At 37.5% G+C, this 11,607-nt stretch overlaps 2 protein-coding genes across 2 annotated transcripts; one reads left to right on the top strand and one right to left on the bottom strand.

Moving 5' to 3' along the window:
* The first annotated feature begins 104 nt into the window (after nucleotides 1-104).
* LOC124282477 (39S ribosomal protein L54, mitochondrial-like) lies at nucleotides 105-1,383 on the top strand. Its single transcript, XM_046718485.1, has 2 exons — nucleotides 105-248; nucleotides 933-1,383. The coding sequence occupies exons 1-2, from the start codon at nucleotides 137-139 to the stop codon at nucleotides 1,229-1,231; spliced, it is 411 nt and encodes a 136-aa protein (XP_046574441.1). The 5' UTR covers nucleotides 105-136; the 3' UTR covers nucleotides 1,232-1,383.
* A 7,724-nt stretch (nucleotides 1,384-9,107) lies between these two features.
* On the bottom strand, nucleotides 9,108-11,425 carry LOC124282476 (peroxisomal membrane protein 11B-like). Its single transcript, XM_046718484.1, has 3 exons — nucleotides 11,256-11,425; nucleotides 10,455-10,570; nucleotides 9,108-10,007 (listed from the first exon to the last, which is right to left on the bottom strand). The coding sequence occupies exons 1-3, from the start codon at nucleotides 11,330-11,332 to the stop codon at nucleotides 9,442-9,444; spliced, it is 759 nt and encodes a 252-aa protein (XP_046574440.1). The 5' UTR covers nucleotides 11,333-11,425; the 3' UTR covers nucleotides 9,108-9,441.
* Between the last annotated feature and the right edge of the window lie 182 nt (nucleotides 11,426-11,607).

Here is an 11,607-nt window from a genome sequence, read left to right as displayed (position 1 = left end):
TTTCAAGATAGGTTATACGCGTTTAGATGTAATATTCATTTATTTTTGTAAACAGAGAAATGTATTCAGATCATGACACTGTTAAATGTCTCGGTGATAAAATTTCGTTTGATGCCTTCCGGATTTTAAAACCAAGATGGCGGCGTGTATACGCTGTGCATGTGCTTTAGCAAAGATAAATCTTCTCAGTGTCGGCAAAACGTCTGTTTCGAAAATTTCAGTTGCGAACTATGCCAAGAAAATGGCAGGTAACGTACAGTAACGTTCAGAACACGGTCTAATACAGGGGAATGGGTCCGGCCATCAATTGATAAGTCATTGTTTTGGGTGCAATAAAGGGACCGTTCATAATATATGGCCAAGGGGGGGTGATGGTGATTTCTATGGAGAAGCATGTACAATGTGAATGATCCTCCCTCGACCCTCCCACAAATGTATGTACACAAAGTAAGTGCCCCACCCCCACCCCTCCGCTGCATGTCATCTACAACTTCAATGACAATTTATGTACAAAATTGCTTTAACCCCACCCCCAAATCATCATCATCATCCCCCCCCCATAAATTATGAACGGTTAATAATAGAATCTGGTTAAGGGGGTTAATTGTCAACCAGTTAACCAGGGTTAAGGGTGCCCAAATTTCACAAGGCCTCCTCATTTGCAAATCGATTGTACATTTTAGAAATAAAGTCGTGCAGATGGGCCCTAAAAAGAAAAATTCATATGATTTTTAACATCCTCATGATACTTTGAATGATGGTTGAATAGGAATAAATTGAGAACTTTTACGTGTAATTTCATCATGTTCATTGCAAGAAGGTTGATCAAATCGATTTTACCCCAGATAATTCAGTTACTGATGATCACAATGATTAGTCACTGGTCATTTCACAATATATGTTTACTGATGACTATTGGCAATCTTTTTCAGGCAAGGGTGGTGCCAAAATGGGAGCTCAACGAGTGGCCAAAGTGTTGCTGGAGGTAGAGACAGATGCTGCTAAATTGACCAATTACTGTTGTGGTGCTAACATTGATGTTCATGGGAAGGACCCGGAGCTAAAGGCAGACAGTGAATACCCTGATTGGCTGTGGTCCTTGAGAACTGAAAGGTCACCTCCAAAACTGTCAGAATATGAAGAAGATTCATTGGAAATGTGGAGGCGGAAAAAGAAACTTGCACTGAGAAGGAAAAATCATCTGCGAAGTATTGAGGATATCAAATCTTAGTTTTGCAGTGAAATTCTGATGCCTGTGATTGTGAATAGCTTTCAAGAAGTAGATTTTCAGTTCCTTTATATATGACTGACTTTTGTTTTATTTGTAATGATTACCCTCAGAACTGATAAATGTATTCAGAGAATAAATTATTGGATATTGTCCATGTCTGTTGGTTATCTGCATGTATAAGGGCTCATGCGAGTTCAAACTCACTCAGACATCATCAATTAACTTGTGCATTTGCCAAGACTTCTTTTTTTTGACACAAACAAAGAAAAATAGTTAAAACTGTATTTTTTCATTTCCATGAGTACTCATTCTAGATGGATAAGAACATGAAATTTTTATAATTTTCTAAGTAACAATTGATACGTGCATTCTAATTTCCATTTTAAAGGAACAATGACGTAATTGCATATACATGGTACTGTGGTTACTGTAAAAATACTGTACACCCTGCATTTAAATCAGTGTTCGTATGTGTTTCTTACAAATCCAAGCAGCCTCGTGCTCCTCAAAAAGCTGAAACGAATAGTGGACGGTTCATTCTCAGGACGTGGACAACCTGAAATTTTGCATTCGCAGGACGTGGACAGACGGTGTACCTTTGATGTCGTCTGTTGTTTTTGTAAGGGTTTAACTGATCGGGAAGTGTTAAAATGTGAAATGTTATTTGGAATTGTTAGGATTCCTGAACTCTGTTCACTCTGGTAAGCATGTAGCTATGATAGATGAGTGAGTTCACTCAGAAATTGTTTCATTTAAACATATTTTTATTCCTGAAGAATCTGGTTTTGTAAACGAGCAGAACTTTGCTTATATCCATACCTCCCCAGTACATACATCATTTAAACAAAATACACAAGAACTGGATACACAAAACAACAAATTAAATCATATGTGTGCATTGTAGGTGCTTATAAACCTTGAGCCTGAAGTTACACTTCATTAATTGTTTACATATACTAGTATTAGTCTAGAATAATTTATCAAATCGTTTAGACTTAAAGATGTACTGATGCAGGGACTCTGTTATGTTCTTACTGGCTGGAGGTATTCCGTATAACACAGTTTGGAGACTATGGCTATGGCCATTTACATAGAAATAGCTATTTATTCTAACAGCAGTGTACAACTTACAAGTAAAAAGATAATGAAGTGTATCTTCTTTGTGGTATCCACAAGCGCATCCAGGGTTGTTGGAAATGTGTCTATTTACTTTATCCGCATTCAAATCACTACAGCCGAGCTTAAGTCGACAGTGTATGATCGGACAGAATTGACTGCCATAATTCAGATCTAGATAATTATTATTCATCATTTTTAAGCAGAGATTTGAATTCACCAGTTGAATTAGCGAATACGTTAAAATTATCAGGTAATTATTCCAAATTTTAATTGTGTCAGGTAGGAATGATTGTTCATGTATTTTAGTCCTACAAGTTATTGTTTTTAGCTTAGATTTATTACAGAGATTATATTGACTGTAATCAGAGACAAATTTAGGAACAAGGTCACAGAGGTAGTCAGATTGGACTGTGGGGACATCAGCATCATTGTGTTTTGATGACACAAGTGTCTTTTTTATTAAAATTGAAAAAAGAAACTTGTTTCGTTGCCTTATAATTTCACAATCTAGTATTGCCCGAAGTCTTGCAATCACACACTCTGTCTATTGTTTGGCGTTAATTAACTCAGTAACCCATTCGCACGAAGTGGACACTTTTTTCTGGACTTTGTTTTTACACGACACAGGGTGTCCACGTCCCGAGAATACCCCTAGTGGACAACACAAATTTGTTGTTATTTTGACAAACCCAAGCTACTTAATTATGAAAAACATCTGTAAACCCAAGAATAAAGGAAGAGGCCATAAACATGAGGAGGAAAATTTATTTGTGCAAAATTGAATCATTATGATGATCCATCTCTTCATCTCGTTCATTTGTGTGGCCTGTTCAAGACAAAACAGATTTTACTCACGTAGTGAATCTTCCCATTAAGGTGGCTTCTGTACCTCTGGTCCTATGGGAATGTTGACAGCATTGTAACTGTCAGCAGTTACCATAGAAACACACTATTCTCTGTATACAACCACTTTAAAGGAGGTAGAAAAATTAAGAGACTGCAAAATAATATTTTCTTGTGAGAATATCAGCATGTTGCCCAATATTGTGTACAATACGCATTCAAACTGCGAATAGATGGAAATCATTCCTGGGAGATGCATACAAGTACTTATTAAAACTACCGCCGCCATATTGCTGGAATATTGCTGAGTGCGGCGTAAAACTAAACTCACTCACTATTAAAACTACCAGGCAATCAAAGCTGTAATTGCATATGACCTATATATTTTGGTGAAAAGACAAGTTCAGTCTCACTGGTAATTTCTATAATCTTTTATTGATGATTTACTGAAAGTTCCTTGGGGACATAGACCCAGGTAAATCCCTGACACAGATCACAATTTAGATTCTTGTAATGTTTCTATTTGGAATAGATCTGTGTGGATTTCTTATATTTAGTTGGAAAAAAACACACTGATTGTGAGAAAAAGTGCATGATGCGTATTCTTTTACAATTTATGTATATTTGTCTGCTTGTGTAGTTGTGGTAATCTGAGGTGCCACAGCTTTCTGTGCAGTTTAAAGTGATTTACCAGACTAACTAACTGTATTAATGTATGTTATATTTGGGACTATAGTTTCTCAGTAAAGTTCACATTCTCATGTTTTTGGATTGAGTCCATCCCAAATCCCAAACATAACCTGTACAATTTGACCACTTTTTTAAATGGCATTGTGTATTTACAGTGTAACTACATGTGAAGAAAGCAGGGTAGTCTGTATATGCATTTGACATTGGGTCAGCATGAAAAGATTTACCAAAACACTGAAATATAATTCTGCGTGATGCAGTAGATCCTGGTTTGAGGTTGTCACCACTTGAAACACAACACATATCATGTCTATTTCAGGTTTATATTAATGTGTGGACGGTCACAGTGAAGTTGGTTGTAGATGATTGTTTTGATGTTGATGTTTAACAATGCAGTCAGCACTGTACCTACTATATCAAACCGCCTCCGTGGTGTAGTGGTTAGAGCGTCCGCCAGGAGAGCGGAAGGTCGCAGGTTCGATCCCCGTCCGAGTCATACCAAAGGACGTTAAAATATGGTACTTGTTGGTCTCTGCCTGGCGCTCGGCATTAATGGGTACATCAAGGACTGGTCGGCTCAGAGTCAGTATAATGTGTCTGAGTGGGGTATTCATGCTTCACTGCAGCATGGTATCTCAGTGGGCTAGCACTATAAAACCAGCTTTAGTCTGGGCTAGTACAAGCAGCCGCACATACACACATGCACGTTGTCATATGAGCAAAATATTCTCAAGCATGACGTTAAACCCAATTTCACCTCACCTCACCTCACCTCACCTACTATATCACTATATTACTATATCACTATATCACTATATCACAGGTATGACCAATGGGTCTTGTTGCAAATGATATAGTATCTTCCAAGTCAGAGAGCTTGATAAGCCAATCCTAATACTGGTTGGTTCTTGAATAGGTGTGTGGTGAGGACCTATTCTGACACACAATTCCACACCAGATTTTCAAAAACACGGGTTGCACCATGTTGTGTTGCCAGATGCAGTGCCCGACTCCAACAGGCAATGGGTTCTTTGCAACCTGACTTAAGGGAGACAATTCTGCAATGTGTGTTTGCACATTAGACCATGTAAGACAACTAGTTACACTGACCCTAAACATAAAGCAAAGCAAAGCACCTGTTTCCAACAGCAACTACAATTAAACTTAATTCATTGTGACAGTTTAATATGGTCATTGCCCTCTTTAGCAGTAAAGAGGATTTTATACCTCTTCTTTACGTTTTGCATTGCATGACCGCTCTTCAACAATACAAATGATTTGATCCAAGAGGCCAGAGTAAATCTGTCTATATTTACCTAAATGTTCTGTCAGCAGTTACTGATATTCAAATGATAGGATTATGTTCTTAATGTTTTAACTCAACGTATTCCCAGATTTAAAAGGTTTTTTAATCTTTTCATGGAAATGACAGATACGTTATAATTCCACGTAGAAAAAGAAATATTCAGATACACAAATTCATTTATATTCCTATCTTCTTATGTAGTCTGTTTTGTCTATTGTTCAACTCTACACTCAGAAATATTCCGACCATATGACAGCATCCTATTAGGTTGTGCTGCCATTCGAACATGCTTTGCTAAAAGATGCAAGGTGGTAACAGATATGCCAACCTATATGATTTTATCATATTTGTTACGAAAAAACAACACAATGTGTCTACAATAGCAGTAAAATATACAAATTTAAAAAACAACAACATTAAATTAAATTATCAAATAGCACATGTACCATACACAATTATTTTCAACCACATTTTATTCAGTATCAAGCTATATGTGGATACTTACTACTGATTAAGGTGAGTACAATGTTAATAAGTTCTTTGAATATCTACATATTATTTACTAAATATGAAAATTCTCTGGAAAAGTTCATACTAGTTTTGGCATCAGTTTTTTGGCCAAAATACTAATTGGGCTGAATTAGGATTGGCATCGGTGCTAAATGTATAAGAACACTTTTTGAGTCACTTTGTAATGGCCTGACATCACACTGCTGTTCAAATACCCCGTGTCAACGTATCCTTGCTAACATCAATCTTTCAGTAATGTCAAGGAAGATGGGACATCCATGATGACATTAGTTATTAAATGGTAAAATTGTTCCTGTACACTTGTGGAATAACAGTACGTTACTACCTGAGAAGAAATACATGTACAGGAATGTGATGTCCCTTGTCTTTCATGCAGCTTGGTCTTCAAAAACATTTAAACCACAGCATGCACAAAGTTGTCAAAGGCAAGCGTTAGTGTCCTAGGAGTGATGTCTCAGCAATCCTTAATGAATCTGTTGCATCAAAAAATGACTGCAGCCAGTCAAAAAAACACCCTTGCTCTTCCTCAACCATGTTCAACCCTCGGTGCAGCCACACCAAGTTCCAGGCTGTCAATTCATATCGGTTACATGAAGTGAGTGAGTATGGTTTAACACCACTTTCAGCAGTATTCCAGCAATATCACTGCAGGGGACATCAGAAATGGGCTTCACACATTGTACCCATGTGGGGACTCGAACCTGGGTCTTCGGCGTGAACATGAAGTGCAGCCTGCTCAGTAAAGGCAGTATTGCATAGATTGTAGTTGCTTAGTTTGTTAACATTAGTGTCATTTCTATGACAGAAAAGACATTGACTCGCAGTAACCACCAACATTGACTGCTTAGAGATTCTTCAAACCAAAGCAGGCGAACATTGTATAAGAAAATAACAATGACAACTATAACATTAAGTAATTTTAATAACAAATCTGATTCTGTAATTTGGGCACACTAATTTATAGCAACTCATTTCAGCACCATTTTTAATCACCGAATCAAACAAAACACAGCCACTTTGGCTGCCCTTCGATAGATAAAAGACACCTACAAACAGGCTCATGTCACTCACACAATACTGAACATAATTGACATTGTTCACATGGAAATATAAAAGGTGCTGTCAAAAACAACAACATGCTTAACAAATGTTAACAATATTCTGACATTGTCAAACAACATCCATACATTGTCCATGCTCAGACTGAGAGGCTCTGTTCTCCTCTGGAACTTACAAGGTACAAGTCTCACACAGTTGTAAAGATACTGAAGACGAGGGAGGTTTCTGCATATGTTTGATTCTTATTATTTATAAATAGACATAATCTTCTCCCACAGAAATTACAGTCATAAAATTCTACCAAAAGTTTATTGAAAAAATATATATGGACACATGATCATATTTCTGTACAGTGTATATAAAATTCTATTTATCATGTTGGTTATTGATCTGGCTACACATTTGTTGATACAGATAATAACAAAATTCTCTAGTGATTTAATAACCCTCTAAATACCAATAGGTACCAGGTACCCCAAAATATCAATAGTTGCTACATTCCAAACTATATAATACCAACTTAACTGAGACTATGTAAATGTTCTGAATAGACTTGATAAAACATAAACACAAAGATGATACTCCTACAATGAATACTGTCGTCCAAATAACTTGCCTTTAATGGCCTTGCAATGATCACTGACCGTGTAATGAATGGAAGGGAACATGCAATCTGAATGGTTTCTAAGGTGTAAGCAGAGACCATATACCGATATATCGGTATGGTCTCTGGTGTAAGGGATGTGGACATTTTGTGGACATTTTGTGGACCTTTCGCTGTGTTTGAATAGTTTTCTTTTTCAACATTAAAATAACCCCTTGCCATTCTGCGTTGTGAAAGGTTGACAATAATTATATATGTATGGTTTTAGCAATATTTATCAGAATATATTTGTGTTATTTTCTTCAACATTCTGCTGACAAGGTGGGTTTAGTTCTCATGGATGAAGATGCCATCATCCTCTGAATCCTGTATTGAGGTCATAATAATGGCTGTTGTATCACAATACTGCATTCCACAATGATGAACATCTGTCACACATCTGAACATCTGTGGCAGTTCACATGGTAACAAGTGCTGTGGACAGTTACTGATACCTTTTCTGTTCTAATACAATGTTATTGGTTTTAAAATAACATTCCTAGGCACATCAATATCCTGAAACACTTTACAATATGAAAATATATGATGTTAATCTTCTTTTCTGGGTACCACAGAGACGTGTCCATCTACCACACATCAGGTTCACACTAGTACCCTGTGCCATGCTACAAGTATCTTATACAGTAGATCAAGTAGTACCTTGCCGGTCATGCCGTGATACAAAATGATACATGTATATAGGAGTATGACATGTAACATGATGTAAAATGGTACACAGATCGTGTCTGGACCAGACAATCCAGTGATCAACAGCATGAGCATCAATCTACGCAACTGGGATACGAGTAAAAGACTTCTGTAACATATGTTACATTTGGGATTACACTTTCTCAGTAAAGTACAGATTCTAGTACTTTTTGGGGGTTGAGTCCTATCCGGGATTCGAACCCACACCCTCAGAGTCAGGCACCTAATCGCCAGCACACAAAGGCAGATGCCTAGACCGCTCAGCCACTGCGGCTTCCACAAAAATGGAAGTCCGACAACTGGTAGTCTAGACTGCGGACTTGTGTACCCCTCTGATAAGTGTTAAAAGACTTCTGTCTGTATCTATATACAAGTGTTCTCATACACTGTGAAATGCAGTAAATATGTTTTTGTTGGTCTATTATTAATTTTCTTTGATGATGTGAAAATGTTCCTGAACATGCGACATGTAGATTTTTTATGTATCACATCACAACCTTACTATCTAAATATGTAACATACCACATTGAAGTGTACATTACAACTGTACAATCATAGCACTATTACAGCAGTAACTCTACACTAAGCATACCGAGTTAGTGGTTATAACTAAATTCATTTATGATACATACAGTGTAAACGTTCACCACAGTTTCATTTTAGAAATGCAACCACCAACTTCATGTTTCTTGCAACAAACTTAGCACAGAATTTCTGTTGTTCATGACCCTAAAATCATCAACCAGTCACTTTGCTTTCTGAATGCGAAATTGGCATAGATCTGAATTCAAAATTGTGTCATCATCCTAGTTAGCCCTCCATCAGAAGGCTGTTATTAATTAACTTTCAGTTGGAAAAGACGGGAAGAGGTCTTAACAGTCGAGGTCACCTCTTGCTGTTCTTGGGTTCAGTTTCCATAACTCATTTCATAGGCTACCCTCACTGCTTGTGTTACCATGGTTACAAAACATTTGGTAGTATTTAAGTTGATTTTATTACTGGCGATACCACTGCTTTATTAACTGTGATCTGATTTGATGTAAATATTTCAGTGTTGTGCCATTCAAAACTGTAACAAAACATGGTATGGTGAAGAATATTTCCAGGGCCCTATTTCATGAAACAATCCTAGCACTTTGACTATCATTAGTCTGTTAAACAATCGTCTCAGAGCTATGATCGTTTTGAGGAAACAGGACCCTGAGTACATACTCTAATAGAATGGAGATATAAGGCACCATAATTATGGAGGATGGGGATTTTGATAGCTGTGGCAATAAAATCACCATGGTCATTGTTAAAAACCAAATGTCAGGAAGGAACCAATCGCAAGTCTGGATTCCATGTGGTGATGATTCCAATAACCGATGACACGACACCCACGGCCCCTTGCACCCCAGCTGAAGCATTGATCCGCTTCAAAGCAGCCAGCGGAAGGACAAGATCACTCATATTACGAATAAAGTCCAGAATCAATGGAACACTTTCTTGGAAACATGACAGCACAACCTCTGTATCGTTTGGGATTCTGCGTGTTTTGTATTTGTGGTTAGCATCACCATTTCCATAGGTAGACTTGGAAGCCCTCTTGTTGCGTAACCTTAGTTCTTCGATAATAACCGTCCACATTCCATACACATCCCGTATGAGGTTGAGAATTATGGTAACAAGCCAGAAACGGGCCGACAAATCCTTCCATTTGGCACTGTCGACTTTGGCTATGCCAATTCGGCCTGCCCATATGATGTGGTCAAAGAGAAGATAGCAAGCTTGGTTGATCTTGGATAGTGTAATTGTTAAACGAAGGACTGTGTCGGAGATGTGGATGCTTCGTAGGGCTGAGTGGAGAAAGTCAATGCTCTTTCCCAAACGTAGGACTGGAAAATAAGAGGTATCTTAAGTTACTGTTCTCATGCTTTGTTCATTACATATATCAATTGTAGTTGAAACTAAAACGAAAAGTAAGTGACTGAGTATGGGTTTTTTCGCTGCTTTTAGTAATATTCCACCAACATCATGGAGGGGGACACCAGAAATAGGCTTCACTCATTGTACCCATGTGGGGAATCAAACCTGGGCCTTTGGCTAGATGAAGAACACTTTAACCACTCGGCTAACCCACCTACTCTCAAACAAAAAGGAAACAAGTTTCACAACATTTTAGAGGAGGCTTCTGATTCGTGAATTAATTTGCACTCAGCAGGAGACCCATATACTGCTATATCAAATGCATTGCAACATGACGAGATGGAAATTAGTATAAAACACACAAGTATGGCTGAGCTTTGTTTCTCATACTGATAGAGATTTTGATAATAATTAACCTTTTCTTGTAGTGCTGAGGGCATTGTCCACATTTTTAAATTTGTTGATGATGTTTGGGTCAAAGTGTCCTTTCTGTAGGTGCCACCATGCAAATTTGCTGGCATACTGGACTAATCTGAAAGATTGAATGAAAGAAACATGGAAGTCGTACTAGTGCTATCTCCTGGTAGGTTCTTGTAAAAAGTTTCATAAGCATAATTCGATCAAATATGAGAATTCAAGGGGATTCCATGGTTTTTATGCTGGTCTAAATCCCAGTTCGTTGAGTGGCTGACGCTAACTGCCATCTGATGATTACATGGGCTAATATTAATGGCAATGGCTGGACGACTAACACTTTGTGGTTTGTTTTCCTTTTCCAGGTTCCCCTGTTTTGGGGATGAAACATGCAGAAGTTCAGAGTTTCGGCTGAATTTCACATATGTTTTTCTAAATCTATCCTTTGTAAAGAACACCATTCCAATAACACAAAGTCATTACCCATACAAGTTTATCAAGCACCTGAGCCCAGTGTTAAAGCTAGGTTCAAAGTGCAATAACCCACAATGACTCATGACATTTTACTGACTAAACAACATACTAGTAACACAACTCTTGATGTCAGTCCTTTGCAACTTTGCAACACTCACAATACAATACAGTTTTGCAACCAGTACAAAACTTTAACTATGCAGCAAATGATCTTAATTACAATGACCAAAATGGGCTAATAGTTGCTCTTACAACCATAATACATAACAAACTTTGACATGGACAACGAATTTTAACAAGGAATATTATTACATTATTGTTCTGTTTACCTTGCAAGTTTATCCCTTCCGGATGACAGTGAGTTGAACTTAACCAAATGTCCAACGAAATCTGAATCGTCAGCCATAGACGCCGGTAATATGCCTACTTATTGCTAGTGAATTATGCACACACGTTTGTAAACATCGTTTGCTGCAGGTGCTCGACTCTAAGACGGTCAAAGGGCAGTCTGAACTATATTCAATACGTGTTATCTCAAAAGCAAATTTTTACAAGTAGTATTTCAAACAATTCCACATCAGCCAACATCTAAACATATTTAAATATTTCCAAGAATACAATTTAGTTGTTTCTGTCAATATTGTAGACAATATGATGTATATAGTTGCATAGAAAATACAT

Source organism: Haliotis rubra, unplaced genomic scaffold, assembly GCF_003918875.1.
Source record: "Haliotis rubra isolate DU_JTF1 unplaced genomic scaffold, ASM391887v1 Scf3, whole genome shotgun sequence".
Classification (NCBI taxonomy): domain Eukaryota; kingdom Metazoa; phylum Mollusca; class Gastropoda; order Lepetellida; family Haliotidae; genus Haliotis; species Haliotis rubra.
The sequence above is the reverse complement of the archived record's forward strand: the minus strand, read 5'-3'. Positions and strand labels throughout refer to the sequence as shown.